The sequence below is a fragment of the Anthonomus grandis genome, chromosome 6 (assembly GCF_022605725.1).
Source record: "Anthonomus grandis grandis chromosome 6, icAntGran1.3, whole genome shotgun sequence".
In the NCBI taxonomy this organism is placed as follows: Eukaryota; Metazoa; Arthropoda; class Insecta; order Coleoptera; family Curculionidae; genus Anthonomus; species Anthonomus grandis.
In genome coordinates this window covers 18,459,400-18,473,752 of record NC_065551.1, presented here as the reverse complement: position 1 = coordinate 18,473,752, position 14,353 = coordinate 18,459,400, and the positions used below count along the sequence as shown (strand labels likewise).

Here is a 14,353-nt window from a genome sequence, read left to right as displayed (position 1 = left end):
TTATATATTTTAGGCAAAACTGTTAAGGCCACTGTAAAAGTTCAACCTTTAGAGAAGTTTTAGGGTAAATTGAAACCAGAAGAACTAAGCCTAAAATATTTATTTCCTATAAAAATGAGCAATTTTATTTATTAATATATTATACTAATATAGGAACAAATAATAAGTGGATCGTCTGTAGCATGTATTAGGTAAATAGTAAAAAGCTACTACATAATATAAAGTGTTTTGATTTTATTGTAAATAAAACTTGTAATACTGTTGTAAAATATTCCTTTTAAACATATCACCTCTTGCTCCTACACCTAAGATTACGCGGATATTTACCGGAAATATTTCTTAGTAAAATATCATAATATCCCTGATTCCTTCTTATAAATGGCGCCCGCCACGGTTCGTCTTTTCTTTTCGATTTTTTAATTCCCGGCCAATGTACGAGAAAGGCTCCATCTAGTATCAACAATTGGTAGTTTGCCAGGCACATTTCCAACATCTAAAAGAACATGTATAAGGTCACATTGTTTTACTAAGAAAGATTGTAAAAATTAGCTATTGTCAACAATCAATATTAGTGGTACAAAGAATTGATATCCGATAAAAATGTAGAGAATTATATTGATTCTATCAATTTATTGAGTTTTTTATACAATTCTTGGTGCAGATCTTCCAGAAAGAATCGATTACCCTTTGATTATCCCATAATAAACAACATTATAGATTGAGAAAAGTTATTGATGCAAATGGTTTTAATCAAATTGCAGTTGAAGCAAGTTGAAATTTAGTGCTAATATTTCTAATTTCTTAGGCCGAAAAGTACTTAAAAGTGAACTATAGGAGTAGGCATCATGATCATACCGAGTAAAGTAATTTCGTCAAATTTGTGAGACTATACAGTGAATTCACGATGAAAAAAAACAAATTCATTTAAGATCCAGGTATTTTTTTTCTTTTATTTTTTCCAGATTTTGCAATAAAAATTTTCTATACCTCAAGTAGAAACTATGGCTTTAACATTAACTTTTTTAAACGGAACACGCTGTATATCATGACCTTTTACAATTCTACGAAATATTGTGAATGCTTTTTGTATAGCATACCATATGCTTAAACTCAGCGGTTTGTCAAATTTGACGTAATAGACCAATGAAACATAAAAACTTATACAATATTTAATGCAACTGATGTTTAATTTATTGTCTGTTTACTTTAATGCATTTTTGAAGTCGGTAAATATTTTCCAATTGCACATTTTCAATCCCTTGCGGATCGATTAGTCTAAATTCTTGTCGAATTCTTTGCTTTCAATCATCAACATGATATAGTCTATTTACATAAACTTTGGACTTCAACTAGCCCCATAAAAAAAATCTAATGGGGTTATATCTGGTGACCTTGGTGGCCACGTAATCGGTCCTCTTTGTCCAATCCATATATTAGGAAAAGTTGCATCAAGAAATTGTGGAACGGCGATGGCAAAGTGAGGAGGTGCCCCGCCGTGTTTTTTCATTCTTTCTCAGATAAATGCATTTTATTAAAAAATGATACGTGAGATGGAAACTCATACGACAATTATCCTTACATGACAAACCGTTATCAAGTAAGTTCTAAAATTGGAAACTATTTGAATAAAATAATAAGGTCTACTTATTTTCTAAGAAATCACATAAAACTTGAGACACTCTATAACTAAAATTTTTATTGCAAAGGACGCATGGAATCAAATGGACAACAATTAAACGTTAGTTGCATTAAATGTAAAATAAATTTGAATGTTTAAATTTCATATGTTTCGTTAATTTGATGCGTCATATTTGGAAAACTATTGACTTTAGATATCTGGTTTGCTATAAAAAAAGTATTCAGAATATACCGTAGAAATGTAAAACGTTATAATATACAGGGTACTCCATTTAAAAAATTATTGTTGACGCCATAGTTTATACTTAAGGCACCATGTAAATTTTTTTTTCAAGAAACGCGCAAGGGACTAACTAATGTGTCCAAAAAATAAAAGAAGTAAAAAATATCTAAATTTGAAATGAATTTTTTCCTTCCATTGTGAATGCATTGTATTATTTTAGAGGTGCCAGATCCAAAAAAATGCTGGATGATATAGGCTTTAAGTACACATGCTAATTAAAGAGAAAATGTTCAATTTAGCGAGGAAAACTAAATACGTATGCTCCATACGTATCCTCCTCTTCGTCCAATCCATGAATAATCCGTATTTAAATTATATTTTGAAAGAATTGTTAAGAACAAAAGGTTAAAGACAAAAATGATAAATGAAGAGAAAAAAGAGTTAATGATATAGATTTTAAAGAACAAACTATGGTTAAAAGAGATATAAATAAAGATATTCGAGAAAGATACAAGCTCTTGCCTTGATCTTTTATAAGAAGAAAAATATTACCAGAAAAAATTATGGTATTTGGATTATTCAAATCCTTGGAAAATCATTACCTGTAACATTTTATCTTGAAATCCTTCCCAAGACAATCTTTCGTTATACATAGGCTCGTTTTTAGTTCCAATATAAACAGGTTCCCATCTGTGGTAAGGAACTTCACGTTTAACGGATAGTAGAGGCTAAAAAAATTTTTAGAAGCGGGATGAAGGATCATGCTATGAGTAATTGATGCGGGCAGTAATGTTTATGGTAGTAATGCTGACATCAGCTTTTAAAGAAATTATAATAAAGTACTTTTAAGAGTTAGGTATAATGAATCGTTTCATCGTATCTCTGATCAAAGAACAATAATGCATTAACTGAAATATCAATAAATGCTTTACATACTTTTATAACTTCTCCGGGATCACTGGTTTTCCACTGTTCCAGTCCCGGAAACTTCTGGCAATGGGGGCAAGAATACTTATGAAAATACACAGCTTTATTCAAACTGATCAACCTCACTAACTCCTTTTTGGTTTTGGGCGGGTCTTCGGAAGTAGCCACCTCAAAAACCGGAACTACGAATACACGCCGGTCGCAATTCGGTTCCACGCACCTTTGGTTTTCCAGCATACGTATAAAGCGGTTCGCTAAACCTGTAAGTTAGAGAATGATTCTACTATTGTACTACTCTGATTGAGAACTATTCGAAAATGTTGGTTAAATGGACTTGCCTTCGCTGGGCATGAGCTCGACATCGCAAACTAATATGAACTCCGTATAAGCTGATTGCCTGGCAACGTTTCTGCATACATTAATTGGATACCAATTTTTAATATCTAAAATGTATTTTTTTTTCAATTAATAATAAATGTTTAATTAGCAGTATTTTTATTACCTTTCTTATGGCTATTATCACTATTATTGCTTAAACTATTATAGTCGGAATTGGTTTTTAACAAATTCTGGATATCACAAGTATCGGGGGGCTGTAGCAGCGCAATGGAGAAATAGGATGGATGCGAGTCTTTCCTAAAATTAAATAAAAGTTTCATTTCTTCCGTTTTGATAATGTTTTTCTTGCTTTTTGTTAGTACTGTGTATTTTTATAATATCTTATTCCGGGTAGCTAAACATAGATTTTAATTATTCATGTAAAACTAAATTGAGTTTCTTGGAAGAACACGATAACATACACTCAAAAAAGAAATTCCTTAATTTAACTGTTTACTTCCCTTTAAAGTAATCCTGACTTTGACATATTTTTATGAAATATTTCTTTACATCAAAGTTTGTATTTCTTAAACTTTTTTTTATAGAAAGATGAGTAAACTATTATTTGATAATCCCCAGATAATCATCTGGAGAGATACTTTTAGTTTATCAAGTATACAAAGTTATTATTGTAAATACTAAGTTTATTCAATTAAGGTAAATATATTCTTTGTTTAAGATGCGAACACCATATGACAAAATACGGAATTATTAAAGTGATTTAAAACTGATCTTGAATTAAGGACTTTAGTATTTAACATTATTACTCAAAATATTCAATATATATATATATATATATATATATATATATTGAATATATCATATATAATATATAATATATATATATATATATAAAGAACAATATAGCATAAGAAATATATAAAGAACTAAGTTCTTGAATTAATTATTATTTAGGTTTTAAAGTAAGAAGTGCATAATTGTCCTAAGGATATTATATTGTGCTTGATTTAAAACTATAAATCTGTTATGTAAGTATGCAGTTTTTTTAATTTGTGAACCAAAAAGTTATTGATTTAAGGAATTTTAGAATTAGTATCGAATATCGGAGTCGTTAACAATAATTGAAACGATTCGTCTTAGAAATGAGCTGGTCCACAATGCATTTGATGCAGGTGTCTATTAACTTCAATCTTAAGCAGATCTTTTGCAAGGTGATTCGTCCTAATTATTGTCAATTACTTAGTTGTATAATAAATTATCTGTCAAAATTTTAAATTTCTTTAAAATATTGTAGATATCATACTATTCATGAGGATAAATCAATCATAAATACACAAATATTATGAAAAATATAACTTTATTTAAAAAAATAAATATAAATTTTGCTTGTTTGTGACAACGTAACCTCTTAACAACTGATTAATAATAATTTCCAATATTTTAGGATAATTAAGTTTAGAATACAAAAATAATAATTATAATAGATATACATATCTTTAAATTTAAAAAAAGAAGCTTGTCTTCTGCTGTTTTATTTAAAGTATTGTAGCATAGCAATTATTTTCCGAATCATTTATCAGTAAAGGTGTCAAAATGGTATTTTCCACATTGGATTCTTTATTTGATCCCTTAGTTACAGGTAGTTTCCCTTGTGTGTCCTCTTCAAATGCAAAATCACTCAGGCTTTGGGATGTTAGTAATAAGATAGTAATTGTTGTTGCATCCTGTATGTCCTAATAATATATTATTTATTATTTCCAAATGGAATATGCCTAAATTTAACACTTACACCTACTTTATCTGAGATCCAGTTTTTTCAGTGCATTTCAAATCGTAAACGCTTGCCAACTTGTGGAATTAAGTCTTTTAACAAGTCTGCTCTTCCATGCAAACTTGATGAAACTGACTACGCCTACGCGATCCTGCAATATCAAAGCCCATAAGATGCCTTACTACCGCGATTATTATAAAACAGTAATATGATTTAACAGGATTGTTTACTTACCTCTAAATGTTTTAGTAATATTTTGATCTATGCCCCAAGTTTTCAATAGATCATGCATTGCTAAATTATCAAAAAAACCCTTTCAACTGGCTTAGCACAATCAAAATCAGGAAACACACTTTGCACAAGAACAACGCAAAAAGGTAGTGGATTAAGTGTACCTGGTCTCTTATTTTAAAGATTCTATGTCTTGGGGTAATATACTCGCGTTAATAATTTAATATTTTCATATATTCTTAATTTAAAGACTTCATATTATTAAATTAAAAACAGGCATTTTCGAAATAATGCTATTTCTTTATTTCTATAAAATATTTTAAAGAAATTAGTCTATTTAAATAATGAAATGCAAGAAATTGTTCTGAGGAAAATTACGAACAATTACCAACTTTCTTAAATTCAAATCAAATATACAAAAGAACCTTTTTCCTTGTTTTAAGGAATTATTTTTATGTGTATAGGATATTGGCAACATCGCCGATACCATCTGTGCGTCGTTATTCCAGAATCATACAAGTGAGCACACCGCACATCTCTGGAGACACATGGAAGGCTAGCGAATCTTCTGGACAGCGTCGTCGCAGCTGGGTCAAAAGTCAGTTGATAGATCCGTGCACGGCAGTTCGGAATATTGGTGCGATATTTAAATCGGCCATAAATAGTAGTAAAATGTATTTATTTTAGTTGAACATTTCTAGTAGTCGTAATATTCGTGTTTAGTAAAGTGTATAAATAAATAAGTTGACTTTTTTCATGCATCGGTTGTTTTAATTCACGCCTAACGAACGGGAGAAACGCTATATTGGTGTCAGCTATGGGGTGTGAATAAGACCTCAGTCAACTATACATTCGTGAAAAGTAAATAATAGTAAATTGCATGAAAATGCCACAGCTATTGTATTGAAAAGTGACTGAGCTAAAAAGGGAGATAGAAGGAGGAAAAGAATTGCAGTATGACGGGAAATAAAGCGGGCATGCGGGTCTAGCTTCGTAAAGTTACTAGAGGAAGGTGATCACCCGGACAAATTCGTTTTTGCTGGAGTAAGCGATATTGATCAAATATTGTAAGCTTAGAACATTTAATACCTAAAATAAGCTGCAAACCTTAAGCAAACTTGTTTGAGTTCACTATTTCTCCAGACAATGATGTCAAATCGATTTTTTAATTTTTCATACAATACATATTTTTCTTAATCCACTGAGTGGTTTTTTAATGTATTATAACAGCTAAAAATGTACTCTTTAAAATTTTCCATTTAGGTCCTAACTAACAATATATACTTTGAAAATAATCCACAAACTTTTCGAAATAAAAAAATATTCTTAACAAAAAAATTTGATGAAAGAGCAACTTAGCAACGTAGAATAACTTATATATTTACAATGCAAGTATCCAATGTTGCCATTTTGCGTTTTTTTCTAGAAGTTTTTGCATGTGTGTAAGTTTAGCGTATGATCGATATCCTACAACCAAAATCGAGAAATTCAGCATATGTCGTTTGGCAGCTACCTATTTATTACACACCTGTAATTTAATCGATCTAATGTCCGTATCTCCTATAATTCCCATGGAATTTTCATAATTTTTTATCCAGATATTAACAATAAATAACTAAATCAATGTATGGTAGTTGTAAACCTCTACAAACCAAGTTTTTTTTGTGAAAATTAACTAAAAGGTAAAATGTTAAAGAAATAATAAGGGCTTTAACTCCCATAGGATTTAAATAAATTTTTTTTATAGTTTTTAATAAATATCTAAACCGATTTAAGATAATTGTAAACCTCTACAAACGAAAGCTTTTTGATTTTGATTTTGAAAAAATTATTGAATTGTTAGATGTTAAGAAATATAAACGGCTATAACACCTGAAGAAGAAGTTTCATTCATATCCTTTGGGAATTATTGCCGTTTATAATTTTTAACATCTAACAGCTCAACAATTTTTTACCAAAGAAAAAACCAATTATTAAAATTTCATGGGAATTCCAGGAGATACGGGCATTATATCGATTAAATAACATCAGGCGCGGACTAAAAATAGGTAGCGAACAACATATGCTGCATTCTCAATTTCGTCGCTGGATATCAACCGGACACTAGCTTCAGATACATTATTTGCGGCCTTCGAATAGGCAAAAAAATTGACAGATTGTAACAATATACTTAATAAAACATTTTTATTATTATTTTCTGAAAAAAAAAGTTAAGAGAGTTTTGACATCCAATACTCAATAGATACTTCACAAATACGTCGCCTTTTATAATAATTTTATAACCTGTAAGCTATATGAATAACACCTAACTCGTCTGTGAAAGGGACTATTTGAATTTCTTTTTTCCTAATTTATGTGACCCACTTGAGACTTTTTATAATTTTTCAGCAAAAAAGAAGTTTTTAATTTTATTGTTAATTAAAAAAATGCACTGAAATCATTCAAAATATCATTTTAATAATAATACCGTTGACTGAATATTTAAATCTGAAACTACGAAAGGTACACAATCCAAAAGTAAGCAACGAGCACAGTTGCCAAATACCTGTATCGAGAGAATATTTACGGGCAATATTTATACCGTTGCCGTTTTGTGTGAGAATTTGGTGATTTAAAGAGTCCAAATTAAAACTCTTAATTATTATTAATGATTAGTATAAGTATAGTATAAGATAATTTTGGCTACCAAAATAATTTGACTCTTCCTTGTCCTTTATAATAAATGATGCAATTCAGTGTCTGCTAATTACAGTAATTTGTTATATCACTTTATTTTCTTCTATTAAAATTGAATAATCACTGGCAACATGGAAAACTAATCATGTTTAACAACAAAATATCCGCTCTGCCCCCTGTGTAGATGTTACGCTCAATCCTAAATAGCCAATATTTATTCTAGTGTATTTAATGTTTTAAGATTGCAAAGTCTGGAAACTAAATTGATAGAAAATACTCCAACCTAGAACCTAAAATTATAGAAATTGATGGAAAAATCATTTTACCAATGCGGAGTCCTAAACTAGTAGATGTACTAACATGGGCTCTTGAATTTGAAGCTTCCAAGAATATGGAGGAACAAGAGCCAGCTCGTGTTGGGCAAATGATTCCAGGAGAGGACGACTTCAACGAATCGGTAAGGCGGATTATTAGGAACGTAATAGAGGACGTAGCCGCCAGGACCAGTTGACAGGTCACAGGAAGACACTGTCTAGAAGGCGCTTGTTCCAATCCCTCCAATCCGGAAAACTAAAGAAGGTCAAGGCAAAGGGGCAACTGTCTGTATTCAGAGGCAATCTGTATTTTAAGGGCAATCTGTATTCAGCAAGCCTTAGTAAAAGTAAATACCTCTGAAGTCTCCTCGCAGCAGCACAGTGTTTTGATCGACGCATATGTAGATGGAACCCATCGAATTAAGTTACTGGATCCAGGCTCTACCCAACCTAGCAAAATCTGCAGCTAAGGTTCGTCAATCAAAATAGCGTCTACGAACAGATAGATGAGATCGACTAATGTCCACGTGAAAAAACGCCACGTTTACCATAAGAAAAAGTATATTTAAACATCCTCTTATAGTGGCTGACACCGAGGACGAGGTTATTATTGGGACGGACACAATCGACACCAAGGGGTTTAAACTGTAAGCAGGTAGTCTTGAAGATGAGGAAGTTGCTTTGCACCGTGAGAGGGACAACAGTGTTGGAGTCCTTCTTCCGGAGGAAGCTGTGATACCAGAACAGAGCGAGAGGGTTCTGGAAGGGTGCGTTGATTACAAGACCACGGACGGCGAAATAGGCATGTTCGAACCTGCAATGCATAACAAGGCTTTTGGTCATTGTAATGAATGTAAATGATTTTTATGTGTTGCTAAAAAGGGCACGGAGCTAGGACACTATGCAGTTTCAGCACTACTTTGACAAGTTGCGGCTGTAACATTAACCGAAAAGCCATTCCGAAAGAATTAACAAGCTGGTCCCTAAATATTAAGACATTTTTGATACTGGGAAGAAAGGGAGGACCACTATACTTCAGCAAAAAATCAATATAGGATATGCTTGTCCTATCCGGGAGACAGCTCGAAGACTACCACTAGCCAAGAGGAAGAGAGCTGATAAGATTGTGGAGAGTATGACCAAGGGAGGCCTCATATAGAACCATCTAGCAGTCTATAGTGTTCACCGGTGGTACTAGTAAAGAAGAAACATGGCTCGACCAGATCCTGCATAGATTACCTGCACCTTTATAACGTGACTAAAAAGTGCAGCTATACCCTTTTTAATATTAATGACACTTGAAGTGAACACTGCCCACAGGCAAGTTCAGTTAGCTCCTGAATGCATTATGGCAACTTAACATAATGCCATGTACAGTACCCGTCGCACTGAACGGCTGATGAAAACGATTTTAAGAGAACTGGAAGACTTGGCGTTTACCTCGAAGATATTATTGAGGTAAGAAAATCGTTTAAGGACAACATACAAAAAACTAAAAGCAGGATTCCTGACGCTACGAGGTTCTGGAATAAATTTCAGCCCACAGAAATGTCACCTGTTTCAAAGAGCTGTGTAGTATCTAAATCACGTCAAGGAATTGCGGTTGACAAGGCAAAAGACTGTCAAAGATTGGGCGGTTTCCAAAGACAAATATGAGCTACGCAGCACATAAAATCGACATAATCTGTTAGAGTATACCTATATAATACTGGTATATAGCTATAGGTTAATTCTGCCTATCTAAATGATTGATTTTCAGGAATTTTTTCGTTGTAATACCAAAGGTAAAGTGTTTTATTATTACTATATTGCTGTCTTCCTATTTTTTTACATGTTCTAAAATACAATGATAAAATCCAATATGTGTTCTATATTAATTAACAAAAGTTTTGAAATGTAACATATTCGACGATAATTCGCGAATCATCACAAGAAAAACACAATTTCCAATAGTTTTAAATAGCAATGGAAAGTTTAAATAGGGATTTATAAAAAAAAACAAAAAAGTATTCTACCCATTTTTCACCTATAATATGAGCCTGCGATATGACAAATAATTTTACTGAAATAATGATTTTCATATGTAATCGGATAAAATGTAATTTTACCAGACATCAAAATATTTACAACGATAAAAATACAAAAAAAATTAATTAATTCGTAATTAAAATAAAATTAGTTATTTCGTCAAAATTAATGAGAAATGGTTGTTTTCGAAAATACCAAACATCTCTAGGCCTGCTTTGATGCCACCGGTGGAAACTTTAAAGAAGATTAATCTTTCACGTTTAAAAATAGCTCAGATTTTGTTTCTATTATTCCTTAAAACAGTAAACAAAAATTTCCGATGTAGTTTATTGTTTTTATTCCAGGCAGTTATGCCTACGACTCTAGATAGGTAAAAGATTTTTTAGTTAAAGCAATTTTTTCTTCTTAGTCTAGGCAATTGTGTATAGAGCTTACTCAATAATTTTTAGCAGTTTAGTTCACTGATATTATAATTCATAGATTTTGCTTCTATTATTTCAGGCAATTGGTCATAGATTTTGGAGATCCATTGGATGTAGTTAATTATTTAATTAAAGACTCTATTTCTTTTATGCCAGGCAATTAAGAATAGAAAATCCTTACCTAAACACCAAATGTAAGGATATTTTGTACATTTCTGGGATACAATAGCAAAAGTGAAGTATACTGTCCAATATAACTTTAGGATCACCATCCGAAACGTAAGCTGCTACGCTTATAGGACCTTCCCATTGCCTAGAAATATATAAGTAATAAATGTTTTTATAGCTTGGAAGAATACTAAAATAAGTAAACTCATACCTAACCACCTCAGTCAAATACATAACGAAATCCTTGGTAAGATGTGTAGCATACGTAACTCCTGGATCAATTTGTCGTGGTTGTCCTTCAATCACGTCATACAACACCTGAAAAGGACTATCTTGATCCAGCTCTGGACTTCCTGCCAAATCATTTTTTGTATACTTGAGCTGTGTGGGCAATCCGTAGTTCAGTTTGCAGAAAATTTCGTTGGAAGTGTTTATTTTGATATCGCGTAGATATGCTAAAAGTTCAGAGTGTCTTTTGATAGAAGTAGGATCTATTTTTTTGGAAATTAAGAGAAACATTGTTAAAGGCTTTAGAGACGGCACAGAAAATCTCGCGTTTCAAGCCATCAATAAACGAATAAAGTAAATTAGCCTAAAACACATTTAACAAATCAAGTTCTTCTGGCATGAAACACCATGTAAATTCTGCTTAACTATAGGTACTCAATTTGATGGCAAAAAGTCCATTAAAAGTAAACTTACCTCCGGGTAATTTGTTACCCACGTCCAACATAATACGTTCAACATTTTCAATTTTCACAGTCTGGATATTATGTAGAGCAACAAAAATCACGATCAAACAAAACGTAATCAACAATGGGAAATATCTGGATCTTGCCACCGCTGCGTTAACTACCATCGCGATTTTCAATATTTTTTAGCAAGTGACTATGAGTTTGCATGTTCTTCATTGAATATTGTCTTCAGCAACACTTAAAATAAAAATTATAAAATAATTTTTGGTAAATAATGTTTTAGGGTTTTGTTTAAACTGAGATAAAATTAATCCTGTGTTGTGGGATTTAAGTATGACGCAATTAGATAAGGTTTATAATGTCCCATGATTTTGATAAAAGTCGACTCTAATTTAAAGTTTTATATTATGAGGATTCGTATGATCTATTCATCATTTATCTTATAGGTTTAGTCTACAAAAAATTAAAAAAAAAACACAATTTAATATAACTTACCATAATCTTAACATAATTTGGATTTGCTCTCAAGTTATTCACTAATAAACAAATCTTTTATTAGCACCGTTATCTTTTAAACTTAATCATATTTTAATTAGTTAAACTCATTAAGAACGAACAGTTTTTAGCAGCTCCATGCGGCGTAACACCGACTGTTTGTTTTTTATGTGCGGTGGCGCCCACTGCCGGAAAACCCCCCGAATTAATATGGATTTTCCTCAGATCCTTTGTCAATCGATATATGAGGGAAAGAGGGTCAAGAAATGTTCTTTATATAGAGTTTGAAGTGAGAGGTTTAAGAGGGTTCATTATTTATTTAAATTATCCTCCAATTAATTTTTTACTATTTAAATTAAAATGAACTACATTTTTTTACTGTTTTTTAGGCCTTGATTATGTAATAGTTTTATTTTTCTTAAAAAATACCGAACATGCAGTCGATGAATATTATTTTACGGCGATAGTGTGCAGTTTTTAAGTTTAAGACGAATATTACCCAAGACTGGTTAAGAATTGACTTTTTTAACCATTTTTGAATTTTTACTATACTCAGTAACGATTATAATCATTTTAATAAATTATTTTTATTACTTAGTAATAAATAACATATATGATAACTATAATTGTCCTTCAATTTTCTGCTGTTTTTCGGTATAAGATGAATCATTTTATTTCTAAATAACTATCTTCTGAAAATTGTATTTTTCTGGGCTAGCTTATCCAAGTATAATAAAAAACATCATTTTTGACTGTATGGTATGCATGAAAAATTCCTTGACATAAACTGAAAAATTACTTAAAATGTCTGAATTACGTGAATTATAATGTAAAAAAATCAACTAAAATACCTGGAATATAAAGGAAAAAAACTACTTTAAATATCTGAAGATCAGAGAAAACTGATTAGAAAAACAACAAAAACTAGGAAATAATTAATTATTTAAAATTTCTAAAAAATATTTACAAAATATATGTTAAGTGTCTGGAATAATTGGAAAAAGGATACAGCAAACTGACCACAGAAACAAGGAAAACATAATTAATTAATTATTGAAATTGAAACTCCTGGAAAATAATTTAAAAAATATGATAAAAATCTGCAATAAAATTGAATTTTCTGTAAAAGTCTGAATCAAAAATAACCCTAAATATCCAAAAGGATTCTAAAAATACAAAAAAAAAAACAGTTGGAAACAATTAGGTAAAATGCTTAGAACAAAATAGAAAAAAAACCTCAAATCTCTGAAAGATCTAGAAAACTACTTATTGGGAAAGTATGAAGATAAGAAAAACATAATTAATTATTTAAAGCTCCTGTAAAAAAGTTAAAAAAAAAGTTAATTCCAGAAATAAAATAATTTTTTTTCTAAAATCTTGAAAGAAAATTACTTAAAATATCAAAATAATTCAATTTCAAATTAAAATTATTTATTATTATAAATACACAATTTACTACTTACATACGTCAATAGTTTGTTAGCATCACAAAGATAATTTTGCCTTAAATAAAACATCTAAAAAAAGTATACCGACATTGTTAAAACCTTAAAAAGTTTATTTTAATATTTTTTTTTAAATATAATTATTCTAGAAAATACATTCAAAAAAACTCACTGACACTAAAATCTCTTATGAAGTAGAAAGTTTTTGATGATACTTCTGAAAGTGGCAGGGAGCATCTCCCTGATATCACAAGAAAGTTAGGGCCATCCTGATACCTATGTAGTCGCCGGTATAAGGGAATTAGGTGGTATCGGTTTCGAGTTTTAAAATTCCCGAAGATACTGTAACAATATTGTAAACACCGGGAAACTAGCTGATTCTCCGTCATTCCGAAATGACACAAATGGTACACCGCACAACGTCAACCGAGTATATAAGGGGCCGCGTCGCCGTTGGAAGTCATTTGTCAGTTCAGTAAAGTAAAGTTCGGAATATTGGCGCGAGATTTAAAGCGAAGATATATAGTAGTGAATAAATCCCTTAAAAGTAAATATTTCTAGTAGTCGTAAGTGATCGTGTTTAGTAGTGTAAATGTATAAATAAATTAGGTGACTATTTTTGATTGTTTTAATTCACACTTATCGAACGCTTTAACACAATAGGCTAAGTCTTCAGCAATTCTTACTGCACGCCTTTGGACACGGAAGATATCTCCTGCCCCAGTATTATGTCCTTAAACTAAGATAGCATAAGGGAAATGTGAGTGCTGCTTTAGTGCATAATATGAAACACTGCCTAAAAGTCTCCTAAGCAAGAAGGTATCTGAGCTCAATTTAGAGACTAAAGATGATGTATGACTTTACTGCAGTCTGGAGTGCAGGTGTATACTTAAAAATTTTGCAGTATGGAAAAAACTAAACATTGGGTTTTCTGTATGTTGAAAAAAAGGCTGTAGTGTTAAACTAGTACTAAGTTCTCTT

The 14,353-nt window shown here is 31.2% G+C and overlaps 2 protein-coding genes across 2 annotated transcripts in view; one reads left to right on the top strand and one right to left on the bottom strand.

Annotated features, from left to right (window-relative positions):
* LOC126737289 (nose resistant to fluoxetine protein 6-like) overlaps positions 1-116 on the top strand; it is a 47,893-nt gene extending 47,777 nt beyond the window's left edge. The window contains exon 14 of the mRNA XM_050442120.1: positions 14-116. Within this exon, the coding sequence (XP_050298077.1) occupies positions 14-63 (50 nt within the window). The 3' untranslated portion in view covers positions 64-116. The remainder of the gene's footprint in view (positions 1-13) is intronic.
* On the bottom strand, positions 86-12,091 carry LOC126737293 (beta-1,4-glucuronyltransferase 1-like). The gene is made up of 9 exons (XM_050442125.1): positions 11,928-12,091; positions 11,440-11,669; positions 10,949-11,192; positions 10,751-10,882; positions 3,291-3,424; positions 3,127-3,231; positions 2,798-3,048; positions 2,464-2,589; positions 86-493 (listed from the first exon to the last, which is right to left on the bottom strand). Exons 2-9 carry the CDS (start codon positions 11,594-11,596, stop codon positions 287-289), a joined length of 1,356 nt encoding a protein of 451 aa, XP_050298082.1. The 5' UTR covers positions 11,597-11,669; positions 11,928-12,091; the 3' UTR covers positions 86-286.
* Positions 12,092-14,353: the final 2,262 nt, after the last annotated feature.

Bases quoted from the DNA above. Each gene is read 5' to 3' on its own strand.
- LOC126737293 (XM_050442125.1), bottom strand. From the start codon at position 11,596: ATGGTAGTTAACGCAGCGGTGGCAAGATCCAGATATTTCCCATTGTTG. The intron at 3,425-10,750 runs GTAAGGATTTTC...ATTTAATTTTAG, and splicing joins TCCTTACATTTGGTGTTTAG to GAAAGACTCGCATCCATCCT. The intron at 2,590-2,797 runs GTATGTAAAGCA...AAATTTTTTTAG, and splicing joins ATCCCGGAGAAGTTATAAAA to CCTCTACTATCCGTTAAACG.